At 36.8% G+C, this 12,127-nt stretch overlaps 1 protein-coding gene across 1 annotated transcript; it reads left to right on the top strand.

Annotated features, from left to right (window-relative positions):
- Nucleotides 1–7,982: 7,982 nt before the first annotated feature.
- Nucleotides 7,983–8,912, top strand: LOC140511603 (olfactory receptor 4B1-like). Its single transcript, XM_072620759.1, has one exon. The coding sequence runs from the start codon at nt 7,983–7,985 to the stop codon at nt 8,910–8,912; it is 930 nt and encodes a 309-aa protein (XP_072476860.1).
- The last annotated feature ends 3,215 nt before the right edge of the window (nt 8,913–12,127 follow it).

Raw genomic sequence — 12,127 nt, 5'->3', positions numbered from 1 at the left:
CTCAGACCTTGGCAGCTGGAGGTATTAGGGATCTGCCAGCTTACCTGGTGCTGAGCTGGCATCAGCATCAATGAAGTTCTCAGGGTGGGGATGGGGAGTCTGGACCTTGGAAGATGCCTGTTCACCTGGGCTGCTTTGAAGCCCTGGAATGTTAGACTCCTGGTAGATGCCTGCCGACCTGGAATTGTGTATCCTGGAGTTGCGCTTCCTGGAGTTGTGGTGAAGGTCTGGGAGGTTTGGCTGCTGGAGAATGCCAGTCAATGCATGTGGTAGTTTTCCAAGTTGGACTCTATTGGTTCCCCTCCTAGTGCCAAAGCATTTGGGGGTCAGAGGTGGGGTCCTGCTGTTGGTGCTTGCCTGCTCCACCCACCCTGAGACACAGAATCTTCCCCTGGTTTGTCGAGGTGGGGCTTGCCACTGGCTTGCTGGGATGCCTCCTGTGCTATACTGCACTCCTTCCACCAGTAGGAGAGTGACTTTTCCTGTTAATTCCCCAAGCTTCCTGGACTGCAAGTCTGTTGTGCCTTTTCTTTCTATTGGCTCAGATGTTTCATTGTTGTTCCTGGGTTGGTATTTTATGTATGTTTTTTAGAAATCAGTATCAGTAAGGGAGTTTGGGAGAAACTTAGGTTTTACTCTGCCATTTTGGCTCCCAGAGTTACAGAAAGTTCTGTCTTTACCCAGTATTTTTCCATCCTTTCCCTCTACTGTGCCTGGTACTGTAACATATTTTTATATGCTTCTTTTATCTTAGTGTTTCCGGAACCTTGATTTTGCTCAGATTTACAGATATCAGAAATTGGAGCTGAGAACAAAATAGTTAGGGATTTTTCTAAGTGTAGGCAGGGAGTTCTGAACTATTATGATAATATTAATAACTTCTTTTCTGATATAAATTCTATAAAATAGAAGAGAAAGGGGCCACACGGACCTGCAACCCATTTTATTTTCTCTGAGCTCAAAACAAGCTATGGCAGACAGTGGAAAGAGTGCCAGGCCTGAAGTCAGAAAGACTCATATTTCTGAGTTCAAATCTTGTTACAGACACTTACTAGCTGTGTGACCCCAGAGCAAGTCACTTAACTTTGTCTCAGTTCCTCATCTGTAAAAATGAGCTGGGGAAAGAAATGGCAAACTAAAGAATACTCCAAATGGGGTCACAAAAAGTCACACATAATTGAAATAACTGAACTAGAACAAAAGTAGGCTAACTGTAACATGGTGTAGCTGATGAAATCACCAGAGAGGAAGAAGAGGAAAGGATCTAGTGCTGGTCAGCCAACTTTCGCCTCTTCAGTGACTCCTACTAGTGTTACACTAGAAACAGGTGAAGACTCAGGCCAGTAAATAAATTATTGAAGCAGGAGTTCAACCTTTCCCCAAGCCATTATTTCTTTGACAAAGTTCCCTCTCAAGGGAGCCAAAGAAGACCTCAGAGAATTTGATCTCCTGATCTCAGCTGTTGGGTTACTGCATTTTATAATATTAGGGCACCTCAGAATTGAAATCATGCAGGTGAGTCTCTGTCACACAACGTCACACAATGTGAGTAACTGTGACTTTGTTGCCTTTTGCATTTCTTTCCTTTTTCTAGAGGAAGGGACAGAAGGATTGGCCATGTAACCTTGAACAGGACTGTTAATGATTATTTGCCAGGAGGACACATTTTTCTTGTTTTCAGAGATTATGGATTGTCTTGAGATTTGGTGTGGGTTAAGGCAAATTATAAACTTTGATTCAAAAATAACAATAACAAAGTTGATACCATGGAGAAGGTAAGACCATGTAATGGAAGGAGCACTGAATGGAAGACAGGTTCTAGTGTGGTTGTTGATGCTAAATATTTGGGTGGCCTTGAGCAAGTCTTTTCTTTCTGGGTCTCATTTATTCTCTTTGGTCTCATGAAAAAGTTGGATTCGATCATCTCTAAGTCCTTTATAACTATGACATTGAATGTTTTATATTATGAGTTCCCTCCACCCCTGAATTCTATGTTCAGTATCTTAAGGACTATTTCTCATTCTTCCCTTCTTCTTGGTCATGGTCATTAATTATAGGCTTTTACCAAGGCTTTGCTGAGAATGCTTCTCTCATCTTCCTCTGTACTACTTCATTTAGTGATCCCATCAGCTCTAATGGGTTAATTTAATCTGTGTGTGTATGATTCCCATACCTATGTATCCAGCCTTGGCATCTCTTCTGACACCTGGTTTTGTATCTTCAACCTCCTCTTGGGTATCTCACACTGAATGTCCAAGAGACACATGAAATTCAACATGTGGATAGAAGAACCACTTATCTTCCATTCTGAATCCCTCCTCTCTTCTTCAGTTTCCTGTTTGTCTCAAACGCATCACTACCCTTTCATTTACTAAGGCTTATAATCTAGTTGTGATCTTTAACTTCTCATTTTCTGTAATCACCCATATTCTAACATTTTTTAAGTCCTATTGCTTCTACCTTTATATCTCTCTTTATAGTCTCCCTTTTCTCCTCCTACATGGTCACCTTTGTGGTTGCAAACCTTCATCATACTTACATCATTGTGCCATGTTGGTTGTTGTTTGGCCACCCTGCCTCAAATCTCTCCCCACTCGAGTCCATCCTTTGCTCAGGTGTCAAATGTATCTTCCTAAAGTGAAGGTCTGATTTTGTCACCCCTCCATCTCTGACTCAATATTTGTTCATGGGGCCCTCTTATCTGCAGGATCAAATATAATGTCAGTTGCTTGTTTTTCAGTGGTTTCAATAACTTCACTCCTCATATCTCATTCCCTTTCACTTCCCCATTGATACAATGACATGGGCTTCCTTGCTATTCCTCAAACAAGACACACTATTTCTTAATGGTGGACATTTTCACACACTATCTCCCATCCTTGGCATTCTCTTCTTCCTCATTTCCATTTCTTGTCCTCCACCAAATCCCAGATAAATCTCACCTTTCATAAGAAGCCTTCCTAATCCCCACTTTAGTACTTTCCCTCTATTGCTTTTCTCTCCTTTGTTCTATAATACACAGCTTATTCATACATAGTTGTTTTCATGTCATTTCCATTGTTAGATTGTGAGTCTTTTGCAAGTGAGTACTTATTCTTTGAGCCTTTTTTTATATCTCTAGAACTTAATTCAGTGTATGGTACATATTAAAGTTTTAATAAATGTGTGTTTACTTACTGACTGACTCTTGAAACTCATTCTATTCCCAGTGTTCTAAGGACACTTACAACACTGATATTCTGTATTTTCATATCAATTACAACCCCGAAATTCTATTATTTCATGATTCGTCCTTTACATTCTATGGTGTTAACATCTTTAGCTAATTGTGGATTAGTATATCCATCTCATTTATCTACCTATCTATCTTATATAAAACATACATTATACATTATATACCTAATATAGAATAGAAATCATATAACAAATACAGTATATAACAAAGTATATCAATATAATATTGTTCATGATGCTATATATTTAATTTTTCTAATATATGATATAATATAAATATATATATATGTTTTATAAGGTTAGATTTTTCTCAATTTTTTGAAAACATGATAATCTGAGGGAAGGCACAGCCCAATGCTTCAGTCTTTGCATCCTACAACCTGCCTGTAAGCCCTAGATCCCTTCTGATCATTTAGAGAGCTCTGAGTCTATCCTTTGATGCTCCTCATCTTTGGAAGGTCATCTTGACTTCCATATTGTCTCAAGGCATGTCTAAAGATGACTTAACAACTCTTATGGATCGAATGTTTCTGGGGTTCAAGGGACTTTTAGAATCAATTGGCTAGGGTTTCTGAGAATAAGGAAATAGTCAAGTTTATGCTGGTTATGTTTTCTAAGGTTGGCCAGGGTTGATTCATTTCTTTCCCAGAGGGAGAATGTGGGAGTTCCATCTGTCAGACCCTTTTTATGCCTGATCTTTGTTAGAAATCTCGAATGTTCATCTTAGACATGCTTTCAAAGGTTTGTTGGTTTTATTCTTTCAAAGCTGCCTCTCTCCAGAGACCTGAAATTTTAGCCACTGGCTCATTTTTAATTCCTATGGTCTGGCTTTGGTGTTAAGGTGTATTGTGGAAGCTGAGAAGTATCTTTTTGAATTCTTTAAAAAAGAGAACTAGAGGGAGAATCTATATGCACAGAAGATTGAGAAGGGAAGGAAAATAAAGCAAGAATGAGAGGGCTATCAGGTTACCCCATTTTCTTCTTCTTCCTCTCTATCTCCTTTGTGTCCCCAGTCTAGGGAAGCTATGAGGATCTTGGTCCTCTGACCCTTAGAACACTATAACCTGAAACTTGTATTATTGCCTCTAATAAAATGCGAACTTCTTGGAAATATGGACTGTTTTAAATGATAATTTCTAATCTTAACTCCTGGCATGATGTCCTCTCATATACTAGATGCCTAATAAATGTTTTTGCATTTAATTAAGTTGAATCACCTACTACACTTCCAATGACCCCATAGCTTTATCTTTGCAAAGGCTAGACGTGTCAGACTAATATATTTGTTTTGTTTATATATTATATATGATTTATACATACTTTTCATGCGCATATATATACATAGATATATAAACATACACATACATATTTATATGCATGAATTTAAGTCACAACATTTGTAGATCTGATCAACCCAAGAATATGGCTAAATGGAAATATGTGTTTATGCATGCAAGTAAAAATTTCTTATTTTGTTGAATGTCAGATAAAAACCGATTTATTTATAAGAAATAGAATCTTAACAAGGAAGAAGTTTCTTATGTCTCCTTCATCTTCTCCTCTACTGTGATTCTTATCATCTTCCCATTTACTCCCTCTTCCTACTCCCTTTCCTGTGGAGGATCTACTGGAAACACTAAAGGTCTTCCTCCACTACTTTTCAAAGATCTTGAGTGTAGCAGAGCAGCTTCTTGGCTATCCATCTGTTGCCACTCATTGCTTCAAATAGGTTTGCCTACCATCAACAACTCTTAATTCTTTTTAATTCCACTCAATTTTTCATCATTCAATACAGTTTTGTAGCCCAATTCGTTTTTTATTAAACTCCAACCCAATTCTTCCTCCCTCCAATTTTTCTGTTGAGAGTAAAGAAAAAAATGCTATTTAAAATAAACTAGGAAAGGTAGAGAGGTTGTAAATAATTGTGAGGCCACAAATTTCTACTGTTTGCTGACATTTAAGCTTAATACAGTAGTTATATAATACTTTTTAACATTTGGATTGGAACCAATCACTCCATTTTACATATATTTATAGCATAAAATGATTCAAAGTTGAATAATGAAATTACTTCATTAGACTGATTACTCCTACTGATTACACCTATCTGTGTTCAAATCATAGTCATTGTGTTGCTCATTTCTACTTCCTTTTTTGAGAACCTTTTCTGCATAGCTAACTTGAATTTGTAGCTTTTATTCTGGCATAATGTCATGTTATTTTTCAAAAGGTTTGAACGAGTCCACAGCTCTGCCAATGGTGGAACAACGTGGTTGATTTCTTTTTTAATTACGACCAAGTCAGCATTTAATTTGATCATTTATATTACCTTTGACAATTTGGTGCATGCCAAGGGAGAATTTCCAGATTGTTTTCATTAGCATTTTTCTGATCGTTAGAAAATTGGAAGATTTTTTTTTTTTTGTAATGAATGATCAGTTTTGCTTCTAGTTCAAGAACAGCCCATTCATATCCTTGGATCCATTGTTAAGCAGAAATAAAGGTTTTTACTGTATTGCTGGTGGGCACTGGGGCAAGCTCTCACTCTCTGAAGAAGCCATTATTACATTTTAAGTGTCAGCATTTCTACCTCAGAAATCGCTGAACATCGCAAAATGTTACAAAATTGATTTATTGTTTTTTGAATATTTATACTTAAGAAAATGATTAAGAAAAAGTTAAAATTACAGATTAAACTTGAAAGTGCACGAGACATTTTCGAGAGCCAATTAGAGATTTGCTAGGACACCCCTACTTAATTTAATGATGTCAGTTTTTCAGGTCAAGTAACTTTCTTCTCTACGTTTGAACAGCTTTTGTTTTTCGAATTCTCAGTAGGATTGACTTGTAAGTCCATGTGGTTATGATTCACAAATCAGAAAAAAATTAATTTAGAGAGAGCGAGAGAGCGAGCGAGAGAGGGAGAGGGAGAGGGGGAGGGAGAGGGAGAGGGAGAGAGACAGACAGGCAGGCAGGCAGGCAGGCAGACAGACAGACAGAAAATTTTGGGATCAACAAAAAATATTAAGTACAATATAAGGAAATAAAAACCGCAACATATCCACAAAGTTTTCTTTCTGGTCAAGTGGAATTTATATCAGGATTTTGGGGATAACTTAGTATTAGAAAATTAGAAATAAATCAAGGCTTTCTCAATATTTTCCATATAAGCTTCTGCCTTCTGGTCACAATTTACATTCTGGTTCCTTTTAAAAATTAAATTATGGTCAATAATAGTTGTATTTCAAGTTATGCTTTTCTTTCTTTCTTTTTTAATTCTTTATATGACCTAAGATATGATTAGTTTTGGTAATTGTTTCATGTGTTTTTTGAGTAGAAACTAAGTTCCCTGATACTCTGCTTTGTGCCCAAGGAAGAACTGTCTCTAGAATAAGAGAAACTGAGTTTGAACCCTACCTGAGATGCTTATCACATGTGTAACATTAGGTAAGTCACTTACCACAGTCTCCTTGGGTCTTAGTTTCCTCAATAGTAAAATGAGAGAGTTGTATTGGATGATCTCTGTGGTCCCTTCCAGCATGGAATTTATGATTCTATGATACGTTTAGTCATTCCTCTATGGTGCAGTGGTTAGAGCACCAAGCCTGGAGTTAGGAAGACCTGAATTCAAATCTGATCTCAGACACCATGTGATCCTGGACAAGTTACTCTGCCCTGTTTGCCTCAGTTTCCTCATGTGTAAAATGATCTGGAGAAGGAAATGGCAAACCTCTCCAGCATCTTTGGGGAGAAAACCCCAAGTGGGGTCATGAAGAGTGAGACATGGCTGAAATGACTGAACACCAGAAAGTCTTTCTAATATTCTGTTCACATCTCTAACCTCTGATTTATCTTTCTGTTGGGCATATCACCTTTCTTTAGTAGATTATTGAAACATCACACTAATGATCATTTTGTCTTTCAATGTTTTTGCAATTCAGGTAACTTTTCAATTTTAGTTGCCATATCATTGAGTGATATATTTGTTTGAGGACATATATTTGAGGATATATTGTCCATATATTCGTTCAGTGTGATGCGATGGAAAGAGCACTGACAGTTCAAGGTCAGCCTTCAGAACTCACCAGCTGTGCAACTACTCTAAATTTCAGTTTATTCATAGATCTCATTTCTTGAATTCATATAACTAGTGTTTGTGGCATAAGAAAGCACTTAATAAATGTTTCTTGATTGATTGAGATATAAAATAGAGATATTAACACATAGTCATTCATAATGAGTTACTTGCAGTAACTCATAAGGTTGTTTTGAGGATCAAAGAAGGCAATGCATGTAATGTGTTTTTGCAAACCTTAAAGTTCTACGTAGTCAGTTTTAATAGTAACTATTATTATTTTTTTATTGATATGATTTTCATTTTCAGTGTTCTCTTTATTTCTTTTGTCCTCACCATGGTTTCTTTTGACATATTAAGTGCTTGGGCTTCTCCTTTTTTATTATTTCCTGATTTATATTCAACTTTTTAAGTGATTGCTCTATGTTATCTTCCCCTATCTTCCTTGAAAGCAGGGACTGTATTTTTATTCTATTCTAATATTAGAACCTATCACAATCTTGCACCTAGTAAGTGCTCAGTAAGTACCATTTGACCTATCCATCCATCCATCCATCCATTTGTTGTTCTTGTTGCAGGAAACCATCTTAATAATTACAGTAGCCTTTTCTTCTTTTGTCTTATTTCAGGCCTATTGAACTTCTTTAGAGTTGATATGACATAATTGGATTCCATGGCTGTTACAAACAATGTGACACAGTTAATATTTACAGGGCTCTTCCAGGATCGAGAAGCACAGAGAGTTTCTTTTGTGGTGTTTCTTCCCATGTACCTGGCCACAATGTTGGGCAATGGCCTCATCATTTTGACTATCAACACTAGCAAGAGCCTGAGATCCCCCATGTACTTCTTCCTTAACCATCTGTCCTTAGTAGAGATCTGTTACTCCTCTAATGTTGTTCCTAAATTCATATCTGGTTTATTGGCTGAGAATAAAACCATTTCTTTGGATGGCTGCATTACCCAGATCTTTTTCTTCCACTTCTTTGGTGTTGCTGAGACCTTCTTGCTCACAGTGATGGCCTATGACCGGTATGTGGCCATCTGTAAACCTCTGCGCTATGTGACCATCATGAGTCGTCCCATATGTCATGTGCTGGTGTTCAGCTCCTGGCTAGGGGGCATGTTGCACTCTGTGATTCAGATTCTCATCACTGTCCAATTGCCCTTCTGTGGTCCCAATGTGATTGACCACTATTTCTGTGACCTCCATCCCCTGTTCAAGCTCGCCTGTACTGATACTTTCATGGTGGGGGTTGTTGTGTTTGCCAATAGTGGTTTATTCTCTGTGATTTCCCTTCTCTTCTTGATTTCTTCCTATGCTGTCATCTTGGTTCACTTGAGAAACCAATCTGCAGAGGGGAGACGCAAGGCCCTCTCCACTTGTGCCTCCCACATCACTGTTGTCCTCTTATTCTTTGGTCCTGCTACCTTTCTCTACTTGCGGCCCTCTTCCACCTTCACTGAAGACAAACTTGTCTCTGTGTTTTACACGGTGATTACTCCAATGTTGAACCCCATTATTTATACCTTGAGAAATCCAGAAGTGAAGAGTGCCATGAAGAGGCTGTGGAGGAAGAAAGGGAACTTGAGAGGGGAATGAAAATGTATATATGAGAATGAATTGTGATAATGATTATTTTGAGTTTTATTCTGGAATAGCTACCTAAGAAACAGAAACAAATTCGTGCAGAGAATTCATTTGTGTCTTTATAAGCAGCATGTGTGAAACTGGATATTGTAACAGAGTTTGGCATTTGAGTTGAAGCCTTCTCTTTTTAGTCCTGACAAAAGCCATGACTACTTGTATGACCCAGAGTCATCCATGTAAACTTTCTGAGTTTGATTTTTATCACCTATAAGATAGTGATATTGGGCAAGATGATCTTTTCCATCTCTAAATATAGGTTTGCCCTGTCAATCATTGAACAAACAAACATTTGTGAATAGTCTACTGTGTGCCAGAAAGCATCTTGGAAGCTAGGACACAAAGACCAAAACTTGCTTGGTTCATACATGTTTATAGAAAAGTAAATTGAAGATATAAAAATAAATGCAGGCATTCAAGGTATCACGAAGACTGGAAGAATCAGAAACCTTTCCTCCCTTCATAGCGCTGCAGTAAGTGCCTCCCTTCACCCATCACTGTCTCAATTTCATATAATGTTTTAAAAAGAGGCCAATTACCTCCTATTCTTGGTTGCTATTACATTTAGAGCAAATACAGGATCTTTACCATGATGTAGTTCAAGAGTCACCTGGAAGTCTCCTCCTTCTCTCCAAAAGATGTACTTTACGGATCTTTTAGTGATGTTTGAACTTCTTCTGTCAATCTTTTTCAAAATTCTCATTTTTATTGTGAACTTTATAATTATCAGCAAACATATATTTCAGTATTAAAAGAAAAGGAAGTTTCTGTAAGAAAATGTGAAATTTCATTATATAGAATTATTCTTTAATGTATGTATTTAAAAATTTCAAACCAGATGTTAAACACACACAAATGTGTATGACTTAACAAGACAGTAACATGGTTGCTTTATTTTTGCAATTTTTGGTATTCATTTTGTGCAGAAAATATTTTATTGATGTTCTTACTTTCTTCATATCTGTCACTACCCATAAAACCTTGCCCCTAAATAAAAACCGGTATGTTGATTTCTTTTGTTTGACTGCTCATTTTTGTTACACAAGAGTTTTATTTCTGGAGCTCATTTTCCTTTCCTGAAGGTGAACGGGCTGTTATCCCAGGGCCAATGAGTGAGTGGCCAAAATTAGAAGTCAATACAACAAAGGAATTTTGGAGCCTTGAACATTTCTGTGACCAACACAGTCAGGTCTTGGAATACACTTGCTCTATGAATTCTTTCATAACCAGATGTTCTTAACTCTTTAACTGCTGTTCAATGATAGGTTACACAATGATTGCCTTATTAGATATCCTTATTTTTTAAAAAAAGTATTGTCCTTTTTATTTTTTAAATTATGCCATCAAATACACATGAAACTAAAACCGACCCTTCTCTACAAATCTGTTGTTGTGAGATACTGATTACAATGCTCCATACCCCCTCAGATGTTGAACCACATTATTTACAATATTTAATATATCATAAAATACAGAATAATATTACATATAATACCTAGTATATATCATGTAGTTTATAATATACTCTGTATTATTATATTTTGTATCTTTATAATATATAATATTATGAGATGCACGATTTCCCCCCAATGAAATAAACAAATTAAAAAACCCTTTCATTATGTAAAAAAATTTGTTACACCTTCTTATAAATCTTGGCATTGTTGCAACAGCCAGAAAATACATTTAAGTGTTATTTTTAAACACAAAGATCCATCCCATAAAATCTTGTTATTATCAGAAAACTGACAATTAATATGGCATCGCAGTAGTCTAAATTTCCCCTCTCAGCCAATTACAAGTAAAATGGCTGCATTTGAAAGCCAAAATGAGATTTCCAAATATTCATTTCACAACGTTCTACTGATATTTGTACCCTGAATTTTGTTCCACTTAATGCATCTGCCCCCAACCTATCCCAGTACCAAAGTGTCTAGAGTCACATTTCAGCTGAATGGATCAATAACAATATCTGCGAGATGTGATGAACTCTCTCAGAGTCACTGCACTGCACTCTGAAACATGCTTTGGTCAGTCAAATAAAGATATGTTTCAAAAAAAGAAGAGAAAGGCTATTTAAAATATTTTAAAGTCATTTGTTTTTAGTTTTCAACATTCACTTCCATAAGTTTTTGAGTTGTCAATTTTCTCCCTTTCCCTGCTCTTCCCCATCCCCAAGTTTGCTTGCAGTCTTATATTGGCTCTCTATATACATTCATATTAAACACATTTTTACATTAGGCATGTTGTATAGATGGACCTTTTTCAAAGAAGAACCAATGGGAGTAACCACAAGAAAGAAGAAACAAAACAAAACAACAACAAAAAAGATCAAATAGTATGCTTTGATCTGCACTCAGACTCCATATTTCTTTTTCTGGATGTGGAAAGCACATCCAGTGGTCATGAGAGTTGGAACCCTAATTCATTGTTGGTGGAGATGTGAGCTGATCCAAACATTGTGGAGAACAATTTGGAACTATGCCCAAAGGGTTACAAAAATGTGCATACGTTTTGACCCAGCAATATCGCTTCTAAGACTGTATCCCAAAGAGATCATAAAAATATGAAAGGGTTCCACATATACAAAAATATTTATAGCAGCTCTCTTTGTGGTGACCAAAAACTGGAAATCAAGGGGATGTCCATCAATTGGGGAATGGTTGAACAAGTTGTGGCATATGAATGCAATGGAATACTATTATACTGTAAGAAACGATGAAGAGGAAGATTTCAGAGAGACCTGGAAGGACTTATATGAACTGCTGCTCAATGAAAGGAGCAGAACTAGGAGAACTTTGTCCACAGTAACAACCACAGCGTGAGAGGAATTTTTCTGGTAGACTTAGCCCTTCACAACAATGCAAGAATGTAAAAATTCCCAATGGACTCTTGGGGCAAAATGGCTTCCACACGCAGAGAAGGAACTGTGAAATTGAATTGCAGAATGAAACAGACTATATTCTCTTGTGTTTTGTTTTGTTTTATTTTGGTTTTTCTCACGATTTCTCCCGTTTATTTTAATTCTTCCATGCAACATGACCAAGGTAAAAATGTGTGTGTATTACCCATATAAGATTGCACACCATCTCAGGGAGGGAGAGGGAGAAAAGGGAAGAAAATCCTAGATTTATGGAAGTGATTGTTGAAAACTGAAGACAGACAAATTA

Source organism: Notamacropus eugenii, chromosome 6, assembly GCF_028372415.1.
Source record: "Notamacropus eugenii isolate mMacEug1 chromosome 6, mMacEug1.pri_v2, whole genome shotgun sequence".
In the NCBI taxonomy this organism is placed as follows: domain Eukaryota; kingdom Metazoa; phylum Chordata; class Mammalia; order Diprotodontia; family Macropodidae; genus Notamacropus; species Notamacropus eugenii.
Note: the sequence above shows the minus strand (reverse complement) of the source record. Positions and strands in the feature narration are given on the sequence as shown.

Bases quoted from the DNA above. Each gene is read 5' to 3' on its own strand.
- LOC140511603 (XM_072620759.1), top strand. From the start codon at position 7,983: ATGGCTGTTACAAACAATGTGACACAGTTAATATTTACAGGGCTCTTC.